General features: G+C 39.6%; 2 protein-coding genes across 2 annotated transcripts in view; one reads left to right on the forward strand and one right to left on the reverse strand.

The window, feature by feature from the left end:
* baiap2l2a (BAR/IMD domain containing adaptor protein 2 like 2a) overlaps positions 1-25758 on the forward strand; it is a 51809-nt gene that overhangs the window by 16670 nt on the left and 9381 nt on the right. Inside the window, exons 4-5 of the mRNA XM_061700951.1 lie at positions 22977-23052; positions 24766-24852. Coding sequence (XP_061556935.1) covers positions 22983-23052; positions 24766-24852 — 157 coding nt within the window. The 5' untranslated portion in view covers positions 22977-22982. The remainder of the gene's footprint in view (positions 1-22976; positions 23053-24765; positions 24853-25758) is intronic.
* cbx6b (chromobox homolog 6b) lies at positions 7360-18629 on the reverse strand. The gene is made up of 5 exons (XM_061701556.1): positions 17701-18629; positions 12677-12953; positions 12110-12342; positions 10149-10328; positions 7360-9938 (listed from the first exon to the last, which is right to left on the reverse strand). Exons 1-5 carry the CDS (start codon positions 18400-18402, stop codon positions 9708-9710), a joined length of 1623 nt encoding a protein of 540 aa, XP_061557540.1. The 5' UTR covers positions 18403-18629; the 3' UTR covers positions 7360-9707.

Genomic DNA, 25758 nt, shown 5'->3' on the forward strand with positions numbered 1-25758 from the left:
AATATTGTCAAAGACAAAACCCTGAATAGCTTCATGCCTTGAGATTTAAACTGTAGTACTGTTCATCAAAATACCAATATATAAAAAAAGGCAATTGATTATGTAGACTAGTGCAGAGCTAAAGTCTAGCTTCGAAATACCGTACGACACGACATGAGTGAATTATTAATCATTGTGAAATGTGATTCCTTTTAGTAATGAAGACATTAAAACAAAAATTAGTTGTTGCTGACAGGCCCTACTAAAAGGCTTCTGATCACTTCACTTTTAAGAGAATGAAAAATTATCTTCCATGTCGGTAAGGAAGCGACAAAAGTTTCAAAAGGAAGAGGTGAAACTTTTAGAAATTGGATTACAATATGAGGTAAATGTCAAGAACGGTTGTCGGGAAATAGCTGTTCAATTATCCAGAAACAGGCTGCAAAGGTTGTCTACAGTATAATACAAACAGAAGTCTTGCCGTAATTTCTCGTGTATAATGCCCACCCATGTGTAATACGCATCCCCAAAGTTGCCCTCAAAATTCTGGAAAACTCTTCTACCTATGTATAATGCATTTTTACAATGCATGATTTTGCTTCGAAAATGGTGACGGCCATTCTATAAAACAAACAACCATTCGCACTCACATTCACACCTATGGGCAATTTAGAGTTTCAATTAACCTACCATTCATGTTTTTGGGATGTGGGAGGAAGCCGGAGTACCTGGAGAGAACCCATGCAGGCACAGGGAAAACATGCAAATTCCACACAGGTAAGGCCATATTTAAGCCCGGTTCCTCAGAACTGTGAGGGAGATGTGCTAACCAGTCGTCCACCACTAAATTTAAAAACTAAAAAAACTATATTTAAGACTTTGGTGACAGGAACAATAGTAATAGTTTCTGTGTAAAGTAATGAGAGATGAAAGTAGTGTAAGTAGTCATGACAGTGATTACTAATTAAATCATTTGGGCTTCAACATTAAGTAGACCTTCAGTCATTGACTGACTGTCACAAAAGTATTATTTCAGAGATTTGTTTCTAAATACATTAAACATGTTTGAAGATAATTGCTGAAAATGTGCAATGACCAAGAACTGCTGTATATGTTTTACTCTATTGTGGAGCCATAGCGTAAATCCATTTCTCACCGTTTCGGTTTTTGGGCGCAGCTAAAATTGCGCCAGTGACATGAGTTGCACCTCCCCCATTATAGAAGAACTTGAGTACCTTTAGTTATCCGGTGCAATTAGGACGTGCGGTTTGCTAGCTAGCTATGCCTGAACCCTGAAACTATCCTCCCTTTGGATACTCAGCTGGCGTGGCAGCTTAAAGGCCTTTTCACACTTGGGAAGGCATCTGACACTCTTGACTTTCCCATTTATTGTGTGCGTGTGTGTGTGTGTGTGCGTGCTGAGGGAGCCTCAGCGCGTTTGGACATGACGCCGAGCGTCGCGTCAATGCAGTCTGACACATAGCACCGCATCATCGGATAGAAAAATGTGCTATTTTGAAACGCTGACGCGGTGACGTCAAAACGCTCCTCCAATGGGAGAGAGTCTGGCGGAGTGTTTTCCGAGTGCTATTTTGGCGGACTTATGGGGAAATGGAGGACGCTTTAATACATGCGCTCTCTCTTTGTCTGAAAATCTCTGCTAAGCCTGAAATATACCTCAAAGCAGTCTTGGTAAAATTGTAGGTCACGTACAACCCTAAACTGAGGTTCTGATGAGCCATTACAATGGGATGAACCCATATCCTTTTTTTTTCTTCAGCTCGTCTCCTCCTCCTTAAAATGAGCAACGCCAGGGCTTTCTTTTGTGAAAAAGACTCTTGCCGAGGTGCGGTCTACTTCTGCAGGAAAACTTTTGTTTACCTCCTGGTTGGCTGCTATGTCAATACTTTCAAATATGGGATGGACGCACCCCCGTTGCCGTCAACGTAGCACTTTGATGCTGGCGGCCTTTCACACTGAGCAAGTGCAGTGTGAAAAGGCCTTTAGAGTACCTTGTTGTTGGCTGTGACTTAGTGCCTGTCCCGTAGAAAGGCAGAATAGCGAGGGGGAAAATTAATACTAGTCCGACTTGATTGCCAGCGTGTGAGCAGGGACTTTGGGCTGGCACGACTGCTTTAAGGTGAATGCGCGGCCGTGAATGCGCTCGCGTCACGAAGAGAAGGTGGAAAGCAAGGGGAAAAATAGAAAGTCTGATGTGACAGCTAGCACATGGGGATTTGGGCTGGCGTGGCCGGTTTAGAGCACCTCGTTTTCATGGCGTGGAAATGTCCTCGACTGCCCAGTGGGATATATTCCAGCCACCAGAGGCTGGAATATAGAGGCAGATATATTTCGCAGTTCAAAGATGTTGGCATTAGAAATATGCTTGACGAAGTTACTTCCAGCTTGTAGCAGTGGTATTTGATTAATAGTTGAACGTAGCAGAGAGAATAACTTGATTTTTCATGATTTTGAAGCCTCATTTTATATACTTTTTAATCATTCAAATTTGTCAAGATTGTCAATTTAGAAGACATTTTTTATTTTCACTTCACAGGGACTTTAACTTGATTTACAGTACGTATGTGTAGTTAGTTCACAACTGCACTCATACATCTGTGTTTCTGATATTTTGCCTTCATGTTGCCTTACACAAGATGAGTGAAATAATGTTCAACACCCCAATATTAAAAACACCCCATTATGGTGCAGTGCAGTTCTGTACCACTGGAAACTACAACCACAAAACAAAATATTGTCAAATGAATATCTCTTAGAGCGTATATCAAAACTGATCATTTTTCATATTTGTAAATGAATAGTTGTTTTACGACCAGCTCTTGTAATACTCTCATAAGATTATGCAGGTGTACCTAAAGTCAATTGAGTGTAGTTAAATGCACAGCGCCTCAGACACTGAATATATGTACTGAACGGTATATATTTTTAGCCTGAATGGCAGAGGGCCTGTAATAATGGTGCACTGCCTCTGGTGTTACACGATTGTACACCATGTTTGAATGAGTATTAAGTTAAAGCAGGGTGAGTGTGTGTGTGGGAGGAAGATGAGAGGCAGAGTGGGTGACAAAGATGGAGGAAGATAAAGTGTTCCTGTCCAGATGGAGTCTCTGTGGGAATTTTGGAGTGTGTGTGTAAAATGTGTTCTATTCTGGTAGGCAGCCATGTGGAGGCGGAGTAGGTGGATTACCTGCAAAGAAAATGATTAGTTAAATTTAAGGATTTTTAAGTTGATTTAACGATGATCGTGTGGTAGAAACATTTTTATTTGGAATAGAAGCCAATTATAAATGTTTGCATCTTTACATCTCATTTAAAAATATATTTATTTATTTTTTCAAATGAAGACTTCAAAAATCAAACCACCTTCGTCCTGGGGTGTCTTCATTTGTTCTTATATTGCAGATGTGATATTAGATCATCACAGAGAAATTTACTGACTTCTGTTCATATAAAAGAAGGTTCACCATCTATTTTCCCCCAGGAGAATTTTCCATGGACAAATCCAGTCAATATTTACAACAGCTTGAAATCAGAAATTCCCAGTTGAGCATTTGTTTTGTTTGTGACACTTCCTTGAGCTGCAGCACCTGACAGGAAGAGAAAATACTGCCTCAAGGTTCTATAACTACCTCTGAATTTAAAGACTAGATGAGTCTTTTAGGGGAAAAAACACAGGGAACAATCGTCTCCTGTATGAGAAATCAGATTTGACCCATACAGATTGACAAAAGAACACTTAAAAAGATAGAAAATGCTGAATTAATCCTGTAAAGGGACTATTTGTCTCCTAATTTTTATTTTATCGCAACCTGGAATAAACCAGCAGGAGTTCAATTATAATGTTGCAAACTGTTGGGCCATCCGTTGCATGGATTAAATGGGATTACATACTGCCCATTCTCAGACGGATGGCGCATTATGGATTAGATCTGGACTAATAATCCAGCAGTGAATATCATTTTTGAGTTGTGCATATAAATATTATTACTTTATTAAAATATGCAAAAAGATCTCCCTTCATGTTCGTATTTGGCATACAAAGAATTACAGGGTTTTATTTCCTCTTGTTGCATAGTCTACATGCTGTATGAATTTATTGATGAATGAATTTGCTTTGACGGTGACTGACTGGTGAGAAAATCTGTCTCACACTTCTGAAGACCCGGGTTCAAATCCGGCCTCGCCTGTGTGGAGTTCTCCCAGTTCCTGTGTGGGTTTTCTCCCGGTACTCCGGTTTCCTCCCACATTCCAAAAACATGCAAGGTAGGTTAATTGAAGATTCTAAATTGCCCGCAGGTGTGAATGTGCGTGCGAATAGTTTTATTTATGTGTCCTGAGACTGGCTGGCGACCAGTTCAGGGTGTACCCTGCCTCTCGCCCAGAGAGAGTCAGTGACAAAATTAGGAAAAACGTGTGGTGGTCGTCACTGGCGCTTGGGAGAGGACGTTCATTCAAGGATTGCTTGAAGTATGTTCACGTACTTTTAATACCATACATCTCACAACCAGGCAACAAAATGTTATGTTGCCTAGCAAGTTAGTGCTAGCACTAAGGGTTGTACGCAAGCATGCCGGCGTTCTGTCGAATCATGCTCTAAAGCTTCGGTAAACATTGGTTTGCGCGCATAAATAAATGTTGCCAACGGCAAGCACTGGAGGCGATGCGCCAGTCACAATACGCAGTCCTATTGGTCGACGTCAAGGCGCACTGTCAGAGAGTTGTAGTTGATATGTCACACTACACGGAAGATATATAAAAAATAAAAAAAAATCAATCATACTATACTTTTTATTTTGGCGTTATAGGGCCAAATAGTTGGACGTGGTGTATGTCACACTACAGAAGTTTTGTCGTTCCCGACAAAATATGTCGGCCTGATCTGGAAAATCGCCTCCGATAGCTAATTGGGCCAATATCGGGGCTAAAATCCTCTAGTCTGATCAAGGCCTTAGCTATATTGAAGAAATTTTCATGGCCGAATAAAAAGAGGACATGAGGAATGTGAGGATTTCACATTTTAAAAGGAGATGAGAAGAGGGTGGGATGAATTAGACGTTTAAGTGGAGTGTGAGGGTGGAGGTTGACAGAAATGAAAATAGAAGCCTGGTGCAGAATCAAAACAGTGAGTTCTCACCTAGAGGTAAGTGTGTGTGTGTGTGAGGACCCTTTGCCCCATGCCTATATATATATATATATATATATATATGTTAGACAACATTATCAAAATTGATCCATTGTTTGGTTTGGAGAAGACCCTTTGTTTTGCAAAGCTCTAAACTTTAAACTTTTCAACACTTACAGTAAGTAGAGATTCATATAAGTAAGTAAGTAGAGATTCATATATATATATATATATATATTTTTTTTTTTAAATAAATAGCCCGAAGAATGTTGGGATTCGCCCAGAAGCGCAGTGGCGTCCCTCAAACATTCCGGGAGAAAGTTGTATGGAGTTTGGTATGAGCAAAAGATGAATCTTTACTTACTGTAAGTGTTGAAAAGTTTAGAGCTTTGCAAAACAAAGGGTCTTCTCCAAATGTACAAGCAAATTGGAGGTAATGTCATGGCTTGGGCTCGCATGGCTTCGTCTGGTAAAGGCTCACCAATCTTCACTGTGGATGTAACACATGATAGGTAACATCAAAATTAACTCAAATCCAACTGATCATGCAGAAAGCTAATGACCCAAAACAACACAGGAGTTCATCAGGGGGAAAAAGTGAAAGGTTTTTGACTTAGAATGTATAGAACATGCATTTTTACCTGCTAAAGTGGTGGCTGAAAAAAGTAAAAACAACGGAAAGCGGCTGTGTTGATGGCCTGGAAAAGCATCACAAAACATGACTGCAAACTTGTATGTCATTGGGTTACAGGCTTGATGCAGTTACTGAAAGCAAATGAATATTAAGTCTCATTCACTTTAATCTGTCTTGAAAAGCTAAAATGTTGGTGTCTTTGTCTCATATTCATCTTTTGATATCAAACTTAAATGTTTTCGGTCTACAGCAAAAATAAAGGACTTGGCCTCGCTGTTCCAATAGCTTTAAAGTGGAGTGTATCTACTGTACTTCACGATGTCAAATTAGCAGTTTGTGAGCAAGCCAGTTCTTTGATACTTGGTGTGGTCAGTACCACAAATGGGCTAGCAAATGACTTTCATTTAGTACAAGCTGTAGCAATACAGTGACAAGATTTGTGCTCAACTAAGCTAAGATACAAGTAGCTGCCACTTGTACAACCTCATTTGTTCTATGTTGTTATTATGGTCCAGTACTAATAACTACAACTGTGTCATCTAATACCCACACACAAGTTGGATTCATCATAATTCAGCCAGGATGACTCCGTCCACAAGCACTTTCCTCAGGAGTCATTCTACTCTGATACGTCAATCCTCCATCAGTGCTCGGTACAAGGTTAAGGTTATGTTATTGCCTTCCATTTTAGCAGCTTCCATAAGACATTTTGATGTTTTACTGCATAAAGTTCTGCTCATGATAATCTGCTGCGACAAATTTGTAGTAGCTGCATGTTATCTGTTGTAAAAATAATAAGATATCTTAAATTACATTAAAAAAAATCATAATGGAAAAACTTCAAAACAGAACAGTGACATATTTCGTGTAAAGGTTCATACTGTATATTCCTATCTGTCAGACTCCGTCCTTTTTTTAAGTCTCCACGTTAGTCTCAACGAGTTTATACCTATTAGACAACATTATCAAAATTGATCCATTGTTTGGTTTGTGATCACTTTACATAGGGTATTTTAAAATAATGCAGTAAGGCCCACAAATAAACGATTTATTTGACCAAATAAGCGTACCACGCATTCTAAAATTTAAGTACCTTGGAATGAGTAACCCTCATTTCATAAAACAAAATTATCCAATCCGTCATTTGTCTTTTAAAAGTCACGTTATAGTTTGCAATGATTTTTCTCATTTCAGTGGCACAATGAATAAGATTGCTGATGTAAAGGACCATTTTTCAAAATGTCAACAGAATTGGAGAACTATACACTGTCCGTTAGTCAGCTCTGGTGTGAACACATTTGTACTGTATATAGGTGACTTCACAACGTTCCACTCACTTTGATCTCTTCTACCTTCTGCAAAACTAATAATTTAGGAAAAATAACGAGTGTGGACAGCAAAGGAAATCTTTCTTTACTAGACAAAGCATTTAAACCAGTATTGTTACAAGAGGTTTTATTTTCGCTGCACTGCAAGTGCACTTTTGTGAGTCCCTGTCACTATTTTTCACTCTTTTACTATTTATTTATAGACTTATTTTTCAAAGTCAGTTTGTTGTTATATCAGAAATGTAAGAGACTCAGTTTCAACCCGTGAAAAGGACTTTAATTGTAATAAATGACAATAAACATCACAGTACAACAAGACAGATACTCAGTATTTATGTACAGTATGTAACAGATTAGACATACAATTGTATAAATGCAAACAAAAAACATCCCTAAAAGACATAACAGGTTTATTTTTCAGTACCATCAATCTTGGACAGTTTAATGCCATAACACTATTAAAATTTCCCAAAAAGCCGTGACATACAGCGCAGTACATTAACCACAAAAACATCATTCTTGTCAACATTGCACACTGGAACACATCCATATAGACAATATTAGGCACAAGATGATTTGATGTATATTTCTCTTCTCAAATTTTGTATCGCATAAACGTTCTGCAGGGACAAATCACTTGAACATGAACAAAATACAGTTTTAATTTTGCATCAGAATGATACATAACATGTTTTAACACAGGTGTGGGAAATACTTATAATATTTTTATCTGTAGTTGACAGCAAGTATTTATACTGTCACTCCGTCATTTCTCCCAAAACTTGAGTTAGATTTTTTTTTTTGGGTATGTTTTTGGACAATATTTTGGATTCAACCAGAGGTGACATAAACCTTAACAAGGCCCCATGCATGGAATGTAGGAAGATGACAGTTCTATCCCGCCACATTACTAAGTTGTCACAGTTGGAATGGAATCGAAAAACACAGAATTTGGATAAGCAGTACATGATTTTCATTGGGCAGCAACTGGATGCTAGTGGAATGCTGAAATGTATTTGTCTATTTAACATACTTTTCTTCGGTCTCCAATCGCCTAAATCCAAATTCATTTTGACTGTAAATACAGTTTAATCTAATTGTTGCTTGTAATGTTCTGTATTTGACCCTCACACTTTTACACATTCGATTAATATTAGAATTATCAGCATAATGTTAAAGTAAGTATGCTACATAGCAAACTAACCCACACTGAAAAAAAAGAGTCCTTTGAATTTACTTAATTTTAACATGTACATCAGTTGCACGATTAAAATGTGTTAAAATAACAATTTACCCCTCTTCTCCTAAATAAAAAGTCATTTTAATCATATGCAACTGATGTACATGTTCAAACTAAGTAACTTCAAATGACTTTTTTTTTTTTTTTTTTTTTTTTTTTTATGTTTAGTTTTTTTCTTTATTTTTTTTCTTTTCAGTGCAGTAGTCAGAATGTTAGGCTGTGTCTGCAATGTTACTCAATATTTTGGTTAGTGATTGTTAGCGGTCTATACACACGGACAAAATTTTAAAGAGAATTCTCAATTGTCAGGGAAGTAACTTGATTTTCACAAAGGTAATATAAATTTACTGAAAATTAATTATTGACACTCAGCCATTGATAAATTGTATATATGTTTTGGTTCAACAAATGGAAATATTCAAATACATCTATGATCAGTGTGCACATTGACATGTTTCTTTTTTTAGGGTTAGGACAGAAGAAATATTTGTGTGCTGGTCATACTGTAAAGAAAGAGTAGCATTATTAGGCACTGTCCTTATTTGTGAAGCTCAAAATGGACACATTGCACAGGCAAGACATTACAGGTATGAATATAACATGCAGGTCGGAATGTTCCATATTACACAGTCTACGAGATAAATGTTTTATTTTCCTTGTCTTTCATCACCTTGCTGCCATCAGCTTCTTGATAGTCCTACCCATCTTTGTAACATTTTGCATCATCTCACCTTGACTAACAATATCTCTTCGTTCTCAAATCACGACGTAAACGGCTCTGTCGTTAATTAATACTAAAATATTACAAGTTGCATTTAGATTGCTGGTTTGCATCAGCTTACTCTACATGAAATAAAATGTTTATTTTTCCAAATATCTCATATGACAACTCACATCTTGTATGGTGCAGTTCTCCGAAACAGACTGCACTTGGTGATTGCACTTTGTGAAGCTCAAGAGCTCAGACTCTTATAAACTCACCTGAAATCTTTATCCTTCCTCTTATTGAGACAATTGGGACAATCTTTCATTAATCTTTCTTTCAATCTGGTCATTAAGGTTGTATTTTGGTCTTACGTTTATAACAATATCCTTAAAGACACACCAGAAACTTGAAGTCTTCCCAGATTATTTGCAAAGTGGAGAACAACCGTGTATTTTCTTCCATTTTCACTTCCTGTATGTGTCCTAATCTTTTGGCCATATAGTGAAACTGCAAAGCCTAATTGCTTTTTCAAACATTCATCAGGTCAGTCCCACAGAGAATTGTTTAAAACCATTTCTAGTACCAATATGAACCAGATGGAATGCTAACTTTTTGTTTAAAAAAGCTGAAACTTTCCCTCTCCCTGACACCATCCTTTTCCTCAAATGCTCCATCTGTCACTTAGAGATCCGGCTGTGTTTACTACAAGGCTCCCCGGGGTACTTGGTGGCTCCACCATAAACCTCCACTCCACGCTCAATCCAAGGAGCCACGCTGTCCTGGGTCAGCATTCTACAACGAGCCAAGCTGGCCACCTGGTCAGCAGAGAGGACTCGGTTCCAAAGACCCATCTGGGACAACTCCCCAACTAAAGCTTGAGTTGAATCAAAGCCTCCTCCCAGGGAATCCTAGGGTGCAAAACAAGCGCTTTTAGATGCACATTTCACAGGGTTGCTGACCCAAAAACACATTTACTCTTGCTGTGGACCTAAACACTCATGAACTCAGACTCCTTCTATAAACGCACCTTATTGAATATGCCAATGGTAAGGTTGCAGCCCACCTGTCTCTTTAGATCTTAGAAGCTATTCAGTCAGTCAGCGTCTCAATGTGTTTACCTGCTCTTGACCCAGGATTAACACACCCCCGGGTCTAACGTCATGACCAGCTGCCAGTCCATGGCCTTCTCCCCTCAGCTTTCCCCCTTGGTAGGCCTGCCACTCTCCTCCTTTCTGATTCCAGCTCACACAGATGTGCTGCCAGTTGCCTCTAGAAATATTCAGAGGTAATCGTGCCACCTAGCAATAAAAAAGTAGAAGCAGATTTTGAATATATATTTGTACTTAGTTTGTACTGTTTTAATGCCACACCTTTCCTCCGGGCATATTTTAGGATAATTGCTTCGTTAAAATCTATCTAATGACACTGTTGCACTCCATATCCCTGCAAGGCAGACAAGTGAATACCTAAATTTACAATATTGTTATTGCGCTTGTCTGCCAGATTTGTTTGTTAGAAAAACCATTTAATTGGATATGGTAATTCTATTTACACTATATGCAAATATTTTGCAGATTTCCATAGTTTATTTTCAAATGAAGTCCATATGTGTACAATTATTTCATTCATTTTCCGTACTGCTTATTGCTAGGGTCGTGGGGATGATGGAGCCTATCCCAGCTTACTTAGGGTGAGAGGCAGGGTATACCCTGAACTGGTTGCAAGCCAATCACAGGGCACAAATACACAAACAACCATTCGCACTCACATTCACACCTATGGGCAATTTAGAGTTTTTCATTAACCTACTATGGATGTTTTTGGGATGTGGGAGGAAACCAGAGTACCTGGAGAAAACCCAGGCAGGCACGGGGAGAACATGCAAACTCCACACAGGCGTGGCCGGATTTGAACCCGTGTCTTCAGAACTGTGAGGCAGCTGTGCTAACCAGTCTTCCACCATGCCTGTGCAATTTTATTGTGGATATTCTAGCTTGAATTGATAGTGTGCACACCCCTTTGTATTGGGGGCGGTGGTTGTGTTACGAATTAACCGGTCACATTCAAACTCATGATAAATGGTAGTCAGCACACACAGTTCTCGTAAGATTCGTTTTTTTTTTGTTTTTTTTTGTGTTATTGCTTTCTAACAGAAGCCTGAAGTTTTTCAGCTTACACTGACTCATATTTGGAACTCTTCATAATTTCCTCCACCTTGCCTAAGGCCATAGTTCCAGCTGAAGAAAATTAGCCCCAAAGCATGGTGCTACCACCACCATGCTTCAATATAGGTATGGTAGAGTGTTCTTTTGCTGATGTGTAGTGTTCTTTTGGTGATGAGCAGTGTTGTGTTTGCGCCAAACATACTTTTTGGTATTATGGCCAAAAATGTTGACCTTGGTTTCATCGGCCAATAACACACACATTTTCCCATGTGTGTTTTTGGGAGATTTCAAGTGTATTTCTGTTTTAATTCTACAACAAAGGTTTAACGTTTTGGCCATAATTCAAAAAGGCGCAAGCACAACACTGTTCGTCACCAAAAGAACACGGTACCTAAAGTGAAGCATGATCGTGGCAGCATCATGCTTTGGGACTTCAGCAAGTTGGAGGGAATTATGAACAGTTCCAAATACCAGTCAGCGTTAGCAGAAAATCTTCAGGCTTCTACTCGGCAGCAAATAACAAAACAAAAAAAAGCCTCCTTGATCCACTGAAATTTATTTTGGGTTAATCAGACGCTTTTTAAATGGGGGCAGGTGTGTGCTGACTCCCATTTAACATGAGTTTGAATGTAATTGGTTAATTCTGAACACAGCAACTTCCCAGTTATGAGGGTGTGTGTACCTATGCAACACACCTCAATTTATCTCAGTATTTTTAATTCTCCTCTCGAAAAGAATCAATTTCTTTCCCACTTGAGTTGTACAGGTTATCAGTCACATTAATGATGGAAAATGTTTTGAAATTATTTGTGTTGGTCTTTTTTGTTTTTTTTGTATATCACAAAAACCTGGCATCTGAACAGGTTACCAGTTTTATAGAAAAACAAAATGATGCCTCTTGGTTGATTGAGTACCTTGTCATTGATAAGCAGCTCAGTGGGCGTATGCAGGCCTTGGAGCAGCACTAATTCATTGGGTTGCTCAGGAACAGCATAGGAGATGGGTGTTCCGATGCCTCCTTCTGTGGGCCGAAGCCACAGGCAGAAGGTGAAGGCCCGTAACTTCGGGATGGACTGTTTCACCGTAGCGTACATGTAGTTTGTACGGGACGGGAAAGACAGTCTGTAGCCCTCTGGAAAGGAATGAGCTAAAATAGGCAAGAAAAAGAAAATAAACAACATACTGGATAGGAAGTTACAGATTCAGTAGATAATGATCAGAGATCTCAAAGACAGTGTCTGCTAAAGTGGTAAAATTTTCTTGCTTTTTTTTCCCCATTTTTTTTCATACCAAACATCTGTACTGGTTTTCTAAGCTTGCATTTGATAATCCTTCTGTTCTTTTTAACATGACAAGGTATTTACTGCAAAGAATCTTAATGGCTTGCTTAAGCTAACACTATAATTTAATTTGACATACACATGCAACCTAACACATTCTGTAATGAGTGCTTTCTATCTACCCCATCTATTAATATTTACCTTCCTCCAGCCCTGAGAGTCGCTGGTGGAGCTTGTTGATTCCCTGGTCCATTTCCTGTCTGTGTCTTTCTGTTTCCAGCCTCAAGGCTTTTCTCTCTTTCTCCAACAGCTCCACCTTCCTTTCAAGCGCCCCTTCCAAGTCCTCCATCCTCCAGGGTCTTTCTGCACCAGCTTTGTGCCCAACTAAACTTTCTGGGCCACCAGATTTGCTGCCGTCCTCCACCACTGCTGAAGTGTTTAGGTCCGTCTGGTTGTGGGGAAATAAATTGATGTCTGCCTGCAGAGGAGGACGATAAACGCGCATTTTTTAACGATAAGCCTTAGTCTTGCTCGCATTTTCACAGTGAAATGTGTAGACAGGTTTTCGTTAATAGCTACCATGACTTCATATAATGTGACATAATGTGATTTGCCATATAATTCCGCAATGACGTGAAATAGAAAAATAGCCGTGAAACGAGCCACGTTTCCACCAAGCAGTGCAGTTCATTTTGGTTTGCCACAGTTGGGCTCAGTAAACTATGATCAGTTTTGGGTGTCTACATCAGGTTGTGCAAGCAGGAGGGCGAGAATATAGGGTATTATGCAACTGATGACCCGATGAAAGGTTCCTAAAAATGGTTACGTACTGTATGCCTAGGCTATATTAGGACGCCTTTATAATTGAAATGTCAAAAACACGATGTACTATACTGAACCAAATTGGACCAGGTAGTCGAAATAATGAAAAATAAAAAACAGGAGGTTTCTTGTGGACTTTCTTCATGACATGATTGTTAATTACAGTAGATGTTTTTTATGCATTTTATGTTCCTCTCATTCCATTCTGTACTCATCGCCCAGCAAAGTGACAGTTCCACCCTTTAGGTACACTACCAATGCTCTTGGTGCCCCAATAACAGGGTTCCAAAAATTGGTATGGTACAAATTATTTTTCAGATACTCTTCACATCTTTTGAGAAAGGAAAGCTTAAAGATTCTTCTCCCTGGTGCAAATGTGGTTAGTATTAATGCTGAAATGGATTGTCATTAAAAGTGCTTGCATTGTTAGCCTATGAATACTAAGCACATTGATTTGAGAAAAAAAATAACACAAATGGGAACATTTAATTGCAGAATATACAGAATCTCACAAGTAACCACCCAGCATCTAATTTCTACTGCTTGTTCTGTTCAGGGTCATGAGTGACATGGAATCTATCCCAGCTGACAAGGGAACAGGAGGGGATGCCCTGGACTGGTCGCCCACCAATCAAGGAGCATCAGCCATCACACCTATGGGTTGTTCAGAGTCTCTAATTAACCTAACATGCATGTTTTTGGAATGTGAGAGTATGACTTGGTACTCGGAGAAAACCCATGCAAGCATGGGAAGAGTGTACAAATTCCCCACAGAACGGCCTGAGCCTCGATTTGTTCGATACAATGTGGTTTAAAGCACACGTGACACGTGTCTGACCACGTGTGTAGGTTTAAGATCATATTATCTACTTTAGAAGACAAAGTATTTAACTCATTAACGTAAAATTTTGCCCACTAATTGAAAGCACCTTTACATCAAGGGAAGCAATGTCTTGACTCTGCAAGTTGAACCCTTTTTCGTCTGGGAACGAGATCTATCGAGCTTGCTTTGTATACCGAAAGCACAAGAACAACGTGATTTGAGATATCCAAAACTGTGTACACTATGCTTACATGTGTTGCATAATGTAATACAAATTAAGGTCGAGCTATAGAAGAATTGATCAGTTCCCCAAAGGACAGCCATTATGTAAGAAGCAATAACAATGGAATTGATGTCAGAGAACACACCACGCTGTTGTTTCGGATGATGTACAATTCACAGAGTAGTTTGACAAAATATTACTTATAGATTTTGCAGCAAAAGCAGTTAAACAGTGGTTGTAACTTTCGGTCGTTAGGTGACCAGCTTGCTCTGCAGCTTCTCATAATGCCATTCTCTCACCTTCCTTCAGTTTCGCCATAATTTCCTGTATATTATATCCCCAGACTTAAAGAGTATTATCTATAACAAAAAGAAACAAAACCTTTAATTGATACTTGTGTCAAACCTTCATTATTAGTTGTATTAGCTTAAGTTAAACCTAAATTAAACTGATTTGACACTGGGTGAGGCGGAACAGTGAACAAGTTGTTCACACGTGCCTCATGGTTCTGAGGTTGTGGGTTCGAATCCGGGCTCTGGCCTTCCTGTTGTGGAGTTTGCATCTTCTGCTTGTGTGGGTTTTCTCCAGTTACTTTGGGTTAATTCAATATTCTGAAAACATGTACTGTATGTCGGGTTAATTGAAAAGTGGTTGTTTGGCTCTAATTAGCTGGTAACCAGTCTGGGGTGGACCCCGCCTCTTGCCCAAAGTTCGCTGGGATAGGCTCAGCTCATATGTGACCCTAACGTCAATAAGCAGCATAGAAACTGGGTGGCTGGATGGACATTGGTTGAAGCTGCTACTTGTGTTCAAAACCTGCATCATGAATATTTCAGTGAGGCATGCTCCTATCACACAACATCAGATGGGTCTTTGGATGCTTAGAAATCTCTCCTCAAATATTTCCTTTTTATCACTGAGCCTGGGGTTGAGTTTGAGGCAGGTATTTGTTTACACACGAAGTTTTCTAGAGGGAGAAGAAATCATAATAGTTGCAGCTTCTCATCTGATGCGCAAATGCATGAATGTGCAAGCACTAAATGCTTTAAGGAGCTCGTGTGGAGCTCACATCATTGCAGATCTGCATTTTCATAAATGACAAGCTTTCATGCCCCAAAAATCTTGTGCATACTAAACATAATTTTAAACAGTTCCTTGTTTTTTTTAAATTTGCTCTCTGAATCTGCACTCAGCAGGAGAAACTGTCCTGAAAAACAAGGGCTGACAGTAGGTGCTCCAGCACCTACTGTTGGAAACGTGACTGGGCTGTTGGGAGAAACATTCAGGTGATGGCTCCTTAAGAAAATAACGCAGCATTATACAATATGATGCTGCAGCACCATTTATTTAAAAAAAAAAAAAAAAAAAAAAAAAAAAATAAACTGGACATAAAGACCATTTTAAGTCAACTCAGTCCTGTCTCAAATTGTGTGTGTGTGTGTGGGGGGGGGGGTTGCGCTCCTATGCCAAGGTGGGTGCGTCTGTGGTTAGTATTAATACTAACATGCTTTTTTTTTTTTTTATTTTTATTTTTTTTTTGCTGTAAAAGGGGAATTGCACGTCCACTGCAGTAGGTGGCAGTAGTGCTCTCATTGTTAGAGTGTGCGCAGGAAGCATGATCTCTATGGTGTAGGTTTTTTTTTTTTTTTTTTTTTTTTTGTGCACTGAGCATGCGCACACACAGCACAGAGCAGAAGATATGAAGTGCAGTGAACAAGCCCTCAAGAGACACCATAGAAAAATATTTAACAGTGATTTAAAAAAACAACAAAAAAAAAAAAAACAAAGGGAGATGGAGCTAATGAGACAAACAAAGGTCTCCCGAAAGCTAAGACGAGGAAATATGACGAAGCGTATGTAGCGCTTGACTTCAATGTGACTACGGTGGGAGATGAGGAAAGACTTTACTGTGTCTAAAAATGTTGGCAGCGGACAGCATGAAGCCAAACAAAATTAAGGTGTCACTTAAATATATTACACCCCAGTCACGGTGATAATCCGCTCAATTTCCTTCTGCGAAAATGTGCGAAATATTGCCATTAATCATTGCGCTTTGTGAATGCTACTTCATTAAACAAGCGAGCACAGTTACTGTCATTTAGGTGGTGTACCAAATAGCTCAGTGCAAAAAAAATAATAATAATAAATAAAAATAAAAACACCATAGCAGCACAGCTGATACTGTCTTCAGCATGAGACATGGTCTGTCATGCTGAATGACACACGTGCTGCAAAATAAAAACTATCCCTCTGTCCAATGACAAAAAAAAGTTTAGTTTAAAAGCTATTCTTTGTTGTAAATTGATTTATATTTATTGTTTTCTTTAATGTTAATAAGAATGCAGTGTTATGCAGAGGTTTACTTATAACACTTTTATCGACAAATTATACCATTATATATATGGTGGGGGGCGGGGGGGAAGACAGAAAATAATTGAGAAGCACTGGGTTAACTCAACATAAAATGATAAGGTGGCTGAATGCACAATCTGCTAAAAACCACAAAGAGTGTGCAGGCATTGAATTGAATGAGAGGTCTGTACCCTACAAAAAGGAAACTCTTACATTATGTATGATATTACTTTTGCCAAAAACGGGGCTATACATCTTCAGAATCTGGTCAAATGAGAGTCCGTTTCATGTTACGCTGCCTGTACTCTACCCCCTCCTCCTTTTCCTCTCGCTGATGGTGGCGTTGTCTTTTTTCCTCTTCTACCACTTTATCATCATCATCCCTCCTCTCCATCCGCCTCACTTCCCCCCATTTTTTCCTCCCAGGCTTTCCATCCCTCTTTTTTTCAAAATTAAACTGCAATCTGCTTTCTTGGCATAGTAGTTTACAGAAACACTGTTGCCAAACAGTCCATTGCTGTAAAAAAAAAAAAAAAAAAGAACATTAGGAAAGATTAGCCTCCTGTGATTACACATATCACTAAATACCTATGACAGCCTTTTCGTCCATCATGATTCCCATGAAATGGGATGGAGGGTCATGCTTATTTTTCTTTAAAATGTAGTTGTGCTTTGAGATGTCTTTATTTCTAATGAATGACTTGATTCTTGGTCTTTACAAAAAACAAATGCTGCGAATGTGCACAAAGGCTCACTTGTCTGCTTTTTAAATCACTCTACCAACACCACGAGACAAATCCAGGCTTTGGAATGATCCCTGATGAGCATTTTGACATCATCAAATATCAATTCTCAAGCAATTGCCGTTCTCAACAGTTATAATAAAATAATCCCTCCTCTGCCTTCAAAATTATGCCATGCAAGCGCTCCAGGACAAGAACTATGGGATTCATTACGCCTCTGCAGTGTAGCTGTGTGGAGGGGGTGATTTGTTTCTGCACATACCTCCAGTCTCTCGATGCGGTCTTTGAGTTGACTGATGGCCTGCTCGAGCTCATCCACAGCCCGTACCGTGAGCACGTGGTCAGGTGCATACGCAGGGCTGTCCCGCACCATGACCCGCTCCGGGTGCGCCCCCTCTGCCGGGCTTTTGCCTCCCCATATGCCCACAGCTCCCCTGCCTCTGTCGGCGACGCCACCCCGACTCATCACCCCCTTCTCGCACTCGGATAGTTTTCCTGTCAGTTCCCTGATTGTCCGCTGGTCCGTTTGTATTTGCGCCTTCTGTTGCAGGACGGTCTGCCGGAGCTCATCCGCGGTGGTGCGGAGGTACCCCCAGTCCTCTCCCGCGTATAGCAATGGGTCGTCCGCTTGTTGCTGAAAGTTTTGCGGGTTGCACTCCCCTGCGGGAATTGGGGTGCATATGAGTCGACTGACAGCTGGGTGGTGCCCAGTCAGTCCAGTGACCCCGTCCAGACCGCCGAGTCCGATGTGAAAGGTCGGTGCCTCGGATTCGGGCACTTCAGAACCGTGGAGAGCACCCAGGGTTCCAGCCCTGGCAGCCGAGCCTCTGGTAGCGGGGGGCTGCGTCGCGCCAGCCACGTACAGCGAGCGGTTGTCGGCTGCCGGTTGCTGCCGTGCCGCCTTGGTGGTTCCGGTGTGGACGGCCGCGATGATGCAGATCACGGCGCCGATGAAGGCCACCATGCCGGCGGCCAAGATGATAACAATGAACTTCAGGGTGGCGGTGGAGACGATCGATAGTCAAAAAAATCTAATCATAACACTCCATTGAAGAAAAAGTAAAAACTTGAATCCAGCAAAATCATGCGACTTTAGAGATCGAGCGACCGAAAAAGAACCCCGTTTACTTTCCTGTACTAACGCAGGTGATGCATGCGGACATGAGAGCGCCTCAATGGAGTTATCATGGAGTCGACAGAAAGCATCTGAGCATGGTGTGTTACTGTTACACCTCCTCCGTGCATTTAACAACGCCCATGTCCTCACTGTTCCGACAAAATGCAGTCTGGTAATAACAAGGCAAAGTGACGTGAGACATTTCAACGTACGACACTCTTTTATGTTCATATGCGCAAATTTCGCCGGTGAAACACAAATAGGACAACTTTCCTGTCTATCCAGATTATTATTTTTATTGAATTTTTTATCTCTAAATCACACAGGCAACATAACTCATGAAGGATTACCCATTGCTATTTTAAAATTTGAATAACTTTTTAGCATGGACACGAGAGTTATTGTTATGACTCTCCTGAGGCTCATGCCACTTGTTGCTAGGCAGAATTTGTGAAGCACATTTCTTTTACCCCACAAGTTGATGAAAAGAACCAGCATTGACGCTGCTCTGTATCAAATGCAGAACGCATTTTTAGAATGGAACTCAGTGCCATCTGTGTGAGGCACTTCACCCTCGCCAAGTCGTTCAAAGTCTCCATTGCTTAAACCAGGGGCATCACTAGGTTTTATGGACGAGGGGGGGGGGCTAAGCCCCCAGGAGATGCGATATTTATATATTCATAGCCTATTAGCATATATAGTTATTTAAATTCACTATTTTGACAGTAAATAGTATTTTTTGTGTAAAATAAGACAAAATAAATGTAACAAAGTTTTACTTTTGTGAAACAAAAATTAGTCCGCTGCCGATATGCGCCAAAATGCCAAGTATTGACCCCAATAAATCACAAGAATATAGATACTCTGATGTTATTGCGCTGTAAAGTGGGGGGGGGGGGGGGTTAATTCTTACCTTTTTCACTCATGACAACTACAACGAGTGCGAGCCGGTAGTTGGCCACGCTAACATCCCCATAGGACAGCTCTTTCCTCATTTTGCTGTGATTGGTCACATCTTGATGTCAATCAAAAAAATCTACACTGCAATTGGCCAAATGTTTTGGAGGAGTAATTTGCCCACCTCAGCTGTCAAATGTGAAGAATTGGCAAGCTTGGTTATGGCCAACATGTTGGAAATGTTGAGAAAATGGTGATTGATACACCAAATTATTTAAGGGTATTTAAGAATAGAATAGGCCGAATGAAACCACTTGATAATACAATGTTTGACTCATTGGAAGTCTTGCTGTAGGTCACGTCAGCCCTGAATGCATATGGGATGCATATCCCCTTGCTGGTAGGGGGAATCCAACCTGCATAGGGCAGGCTGCATTCTGAACCACTCATTCCTCTGGGTTTATGCAGGGGGGTTCTTTTGCTTCATTGCAGCAAAGGGTTTTCCAGCACACAGCTTTCTTAGTTATAGCTGTCATATCCCCTCACCCGCTGTCTAATCATTTGTAGCTCAGCAACACATTAGAGGCGTATATACTGTGTGGGGAAATGTGCATGGCTATAAATCAACCTCAAGGTTCCTAGTGAAGCAGCTCCACAGCAACAGAGATGATGGAATGATGACCCTGGTGGTGACGAGTGGGTCTGCGTGTTGCACGATTCAGACTTGGTGCTATTAGTGGGTGTCATTAAATCACACACACACGTCCTAATACATGTTAATCTATGTGACCACATTAGAAAAAGTTCCAATACTGTGTCGTGTTTTCATGAGAGCCAGAATGTGTTTACTAGACATAACAATATAACAAGAAATTGAATTGCTTTTGTGTAAATGACATTACAATGTGATGTTAATTTTCAGAGGGGATTCCAGCAAAGACTTCTCCAAGGTGCGTGCACAGAGTCCTATTATAAGATGGAGTATAGGGGAAGATGTCTGCAGCAGAAAATAGCTTGCCCTATCGCAGGAACACTAAAATAGTAACAGGGATGACTTATACTGCAAGTACTCTATTGGAGATGGAAGACTACAGCCTGACATTTACATGTACAAACTATTCTTCTAATGTATTTTGGATGGGATATTGAAATGACGAGTAACGATTAATGACATTATCTTAACACCCACTGCACTGGTCTTGCTCTAGACAGAATTCATGGTGGCATATTTAAAGGAGGCGGCACGGTGTCCGACTGGTTAGAGCGTCAGCCTCACAGTTCTGAGGACCTGGGTTCAATCCCCGGCCCCGCCTGTGTGGAGTTTGCATGTTCTCCCCGTGCCTGCGTGGGTTTTCTCCGGGCACTCCGGTTTCCTCCCACATCCCAAAAACATGCATTAATTGGAGACTCTAAATTGCCCGTAGGTGTGCATGTGAGTGCGACTGGTTGTTTGTTTGTATGTGCCCTGCGATTGGCTGGCAACCTGTTCAGGGTGTACCCCGCCTCCTGCCCGATGACAGCTGGGATAGGCTCCAACACGCCCGCGACTCTAGTGAGGAGAAGCGGTTCAGAAAATGGATGGATGAATGGATATTTAAATGAATACTTTTAATATGCCTCCTATTGTAGTTATTAGTTTAAAACTTTTCAATTCCACTAAGCTTTGCATTGTAAAGACTAACCTTGTAGAAGTGCAGTATTCTAGGCCTTTGTATGAAGTGAATAATCATTATACACTGTACATCCATTTCTAATTGATGTAAAAAGCCAGTGAAGACTCTTTGGTTGGTAATTCACGACTCAGTTGATCATCCAAGTCAGCATTTACAATTGTGGCTTGGATTATCACAATTTTTGTCTTCAACTTGTGTGATTCCCCACAACGCTTTTGTTTATCTACTTGGGAATGAGATTACTGTTTCTCTTAGATAAACAACCTCTCATGCTTTGTTGATTGATTTCTTCTACATTATGATGTTTTATGATTTGGACAGCTGGACAATGTGCCGCAACTCTATATGATGTTTATGTATTTATTTATTTTTATTTATTTTAATCATGTCATTTAAAAATACAGTGAAGTGTACGTATTTTAGGGAGGATTTTATTATAATGCTGCTTAAAATTCTTGTCATGTATCCAGTTAGTTTTTAATGCCACCTAGTGTACAAACCAATACTGGCATCAGAGTCTGACTGCCATGGCCTGTAATTTATAAAACAATAAATAATGAATTTGGTAATCAAAGCTTCCACATTTTTCCTTCCTCATTTCCTCTCTTGACTTGGTCGCATCAATACTCATCAGCACAATGTTGCGGTGATGCAGATATATTATAATGAGTCATCAGAGCTGTGGCTTGTCTTTGCAGTGTCATGATATGGGTAGAGGCTACATTTTAAATGAAATCTTCAAGACAGCTTAACCACTCTTTCCAACTCTTAGACAAGAATCTTTTCTCATTTTATTTAAAAGCCGTCTAGAACACATTTATACTTTATAATTATATGCATTTATTTATTTTGTAGCTGAACCAAAATGCACTCCTCTTAAAGCAGCTTCTGTAGTAAATTGTCTTCTGAAGCTAGATTAATAAAACAATAAATTGTCAATAGCATAGTGATAAAGTGGTTAGCATGTTATGTTTATCTAATGAATTTACAGTTGCATGAATTTTACTATTTTGCGCTATACTGCTCTTCAAAATATGTGATCAGCTTACTGTTATCAGTATTATATTAAACAAGGACAAGGTGTTTTTCCATTTGTTTTAGCAATATTTAACATGGGATATTAGCGATAATACAATGTTAAAGTTTTTCCATTGTAACAAATCTACCTAACCTAATATTTTTTTCTTGTGACTTTCCAGCAAATTAAGAGTTCATAGCAGTACTTATTGCAACTATCTCTGTTTAGTTGTGGGTGGGTGAAACATAAAGACACACACAGTATTTCAGAACAATTTTTTCTGCTTTGCAAATAATTTAAATGTTACCACACAGAGCATGTTTTGTATATGATAAATGAATACACACATCTAGTGTTGAATTAAACAGACATTACGGCAAACACTAAGTCATGGTTTACAGGATATCCCGTTGTGTTTTATGGCGGGGCCGTGTTTAATTATTTACTGCACGGTATTCAAGTCACAGCTGAGTCTATTAACAACAACCTGAGCAGCCTCCTGCGCTTGTTCAGTCCAAGATGCTCAACTCTGTGGCCTGGATGAGTTAAGACCTGGATGCTCTCCGAGGGTTTCATTGACAGTTACACTAGTTTGGATATTAACATGTCTGCAATGAACAGTGAGCAGCTACATCGGTCAACCTTGGGGATTTACTCAGTAAGTAACTAATACTTTTTGAAGGAAGGTAGCTAAATTTGAAAAAAAAAAAAGTGCGTTTTCGCTTACACACCTGAGACGATGTGACTGTTAATATGCAAATTTGTATCTCAATGATTATTTAGATTTCAAAGTTTCTTGTTTGTCCTCTGTTTTTTTGTTTTTTCTTAAACAGAGCTTGATGGATGAGTTCAACCCCGGCTTGCAAAAACTTGTGTCACTCGGACACAGCTACATCCGAGCTTTCCAAGGTAAGACAGCGGCAAAAGAGAGCTAATATGAAGAGTGGGGAGGAAAAAATATCAAATTTGAATCACTTTTCACTTCCTGCTTCCTTTTGTGTGTGCCGTTCACACACACACACACACACACCTTCATTTATTAGTGCTATAAACTAAACAAACTGTAACCTCAGCCATCTTTTTGAGGGAACCTCATTCCAAAGTCCATGTTTGCTAAGAGTGTTTGCTATTGCAGGCCTGTAACCAAGGTGTGAGGATATGTGATTACATTACTAAGTTATCAGCAATCCAACGACTCTGTTTCTTTGTAAAATAAGGCTTCCGTCTTGCCACCCTACCCCATAGCCCAGAAATATGAAGAAGGCAGGAGAGTGTTGTCAAATGAACTAAATGGCCAGTACTTGCCAGAAAATTCTGCAGCTCCTTCAATATTGGTGTCGGCCTCTTGGCATGCAACTTCACTGACCAGTTTTCTTCTTGTCTTTTCATCCATTTTGGAGGAAAGTCAAGTTCTTGGTAATGTTTCTTTGGCGCCATATTTTCTCCACTTGATGATGACTGTTTTTACTGTGTTCCATAGTATAGTTAATGCCTTGGAAATCCTTTTGTACCCTTCTCCAGACTTATGAACAATGAGATCCTTCTGATACTGTGGAAGCTCTCTGTGGATCATGGCTTATGCTGTAATATGTTACTACAAAAAATGTCAGGCCTACTAGAACAGCTAACTATAATTGATTTGGCAAATTAAATGGTGGCAGGTGTGTGCTTACTCCCATTTAACCTGAGGCACAAAATTTAACATGAGTTCAATGGGTTTGGTTAGTTTTAACACACCCATAGCTGCCGTTATGAGGATGTGCACACTTGTGCAACCATATTATGTCAGTGTTCTCTAAAATATTGTTTTTTCCAGTTGCACAGGTTGAAAGTCACAATCATTCAAAAATGTTTTTGAGAAAATCTATCTTGGTCTCATTTCTTATGTCACAAAAACCTGGAATTTGAATAGTGGTGTACACATTTTATATCCCCTGTAGCTGTTTATTGTTTTCTTTCAAAGGCATTCATTTAAACTTTGACTTTGAATATACGTATGTAATTGCAATTGCGTCATCTTCCGTGCTGTCATGAGATTCATACATGTTGGTGTTTGTAGTCTAAGCTCACAATTTCTGTTATATCAGGTTGTCTGCAGCCACCTGCATACACAAGAACAGTTAAACAACAATGTCATTTTCCTTTTCACAACACTTTTAAATGACATACAGTATCTGTCATTGCCATGACAACCCTGGATCATCCCTTGGCACTATGAGTGTTATTGATTTGACTTTGTTAGAGTATATATGCAAAATGCTTCAAAATATCAGTAGTTTTATAGGGATCACAGCAATTGATGTACTCTCGTGAAAATACATACTGTAACTAAGTGTAAGTATACAACTACGATGCTGTTCTATAGTATACTAAATTGAACTTCAGCTGTTGCCTCATTTCCCACAGTGTCTTCTAAATATCTGCTGTGTTCAAATAACTACACAAACACCAGTATGCAATTTAAGGAATATTGTTTCATAGGGAACATACTGTATTTCCAAAGGACTTCAACAAGATGTGTGTACATATAGGTCAACATTTTATTACGTTTCACCTTTTACCCTACTTTCTGACTTATGCCGTTGTTGGAAAAGTTAATTTCACATGATATGTGTTTTTCAGCTCTGGCTGTAAGAAGTGAGGCTTACTTCACTGCACTTTCACAGATCGGCGAGCAGGCCTGCCACTCCATGTCCTCGCATTCCATAGGTAAGTGAAAGCTTGCACAGGAGACATTTAATGCCATTACTAGTGAATGGCAAAACCAAGAGGTTATTTCTACACTGGCAGTACAGAATGTGAGTGTTTTATTGAATTAATTTGTATATGTTTTATTTAGTATGTCTCAAAAGTGCGTAGGTAGCTGAGATCGCAGTCCAATTATCTACCAGTCATGGTTTACAATTGATTCTAAACCTTGAGGGATCTTGTACTACGGCATTTCAAGGGTTCGTCTACAACAGTTTTACAATTACACTCATTGACCCGTGTGCGCCCATGACAAAACGTAAGTGCGTTTATCATTTATCCAGGAGTTGGGTATCAGGGGTTGGGTATCAGATCCTGGCATGAGGATATGTACCTTGTAGAACCCCAATTCCAATGAAGTTGGGACGTTGTGTTAAACATAAATAAAGAATTCCACCTACAAAGCTTCAACAATTAGTGTCCTCAGTTCCCAAACGTTTATTGAATGTTGTTAAAAGAAAAGGTGATGTAACACATTGGTAAACAATACCCTGTCCCAGCTTTTTTAAAAATAAAAGACAGTACCTGACTGTGCTTCACTCACTTAACACAGCCATAATAAAACAGGAACTTGTGTACATAACATTTAAAAAAACATTTAATGTGAATTATGTGACTAATATGTTTTATGTTTTAATACAGTTTAAGAAGCCAGTGTAGGAAAAACATGAAGTCAATTGCAAATACACAGCTTAACTCACTCAGACAGTAATTTTATAACTTTTACTGAATATTATGCATAGTATATACCAGGGTTCACTAACCTTTTTGAAAGTGAGAGCTATCACTGTACTTAAAAAAAAAAAAAAAACATGTCCTACTAAACAACTTGATCATGCAGAATGAAGGATCTGTGTATCTTTTTAT

Source organism: Phycodurus eques, chromosome 16 (genome assembly GCF_024500275.1).
Source record: "Phycodurus eques isolate BA_2022a chromosome 16, UOR_Pequ_1.1, whole genome shotgun sequence".
Lineage (NCBI taxonomy): Eukaryota > Metazoa > Chordata > Actinopteri > Syngnathiformes > Syngnathidae > Phycodurus > Phycodurus eques.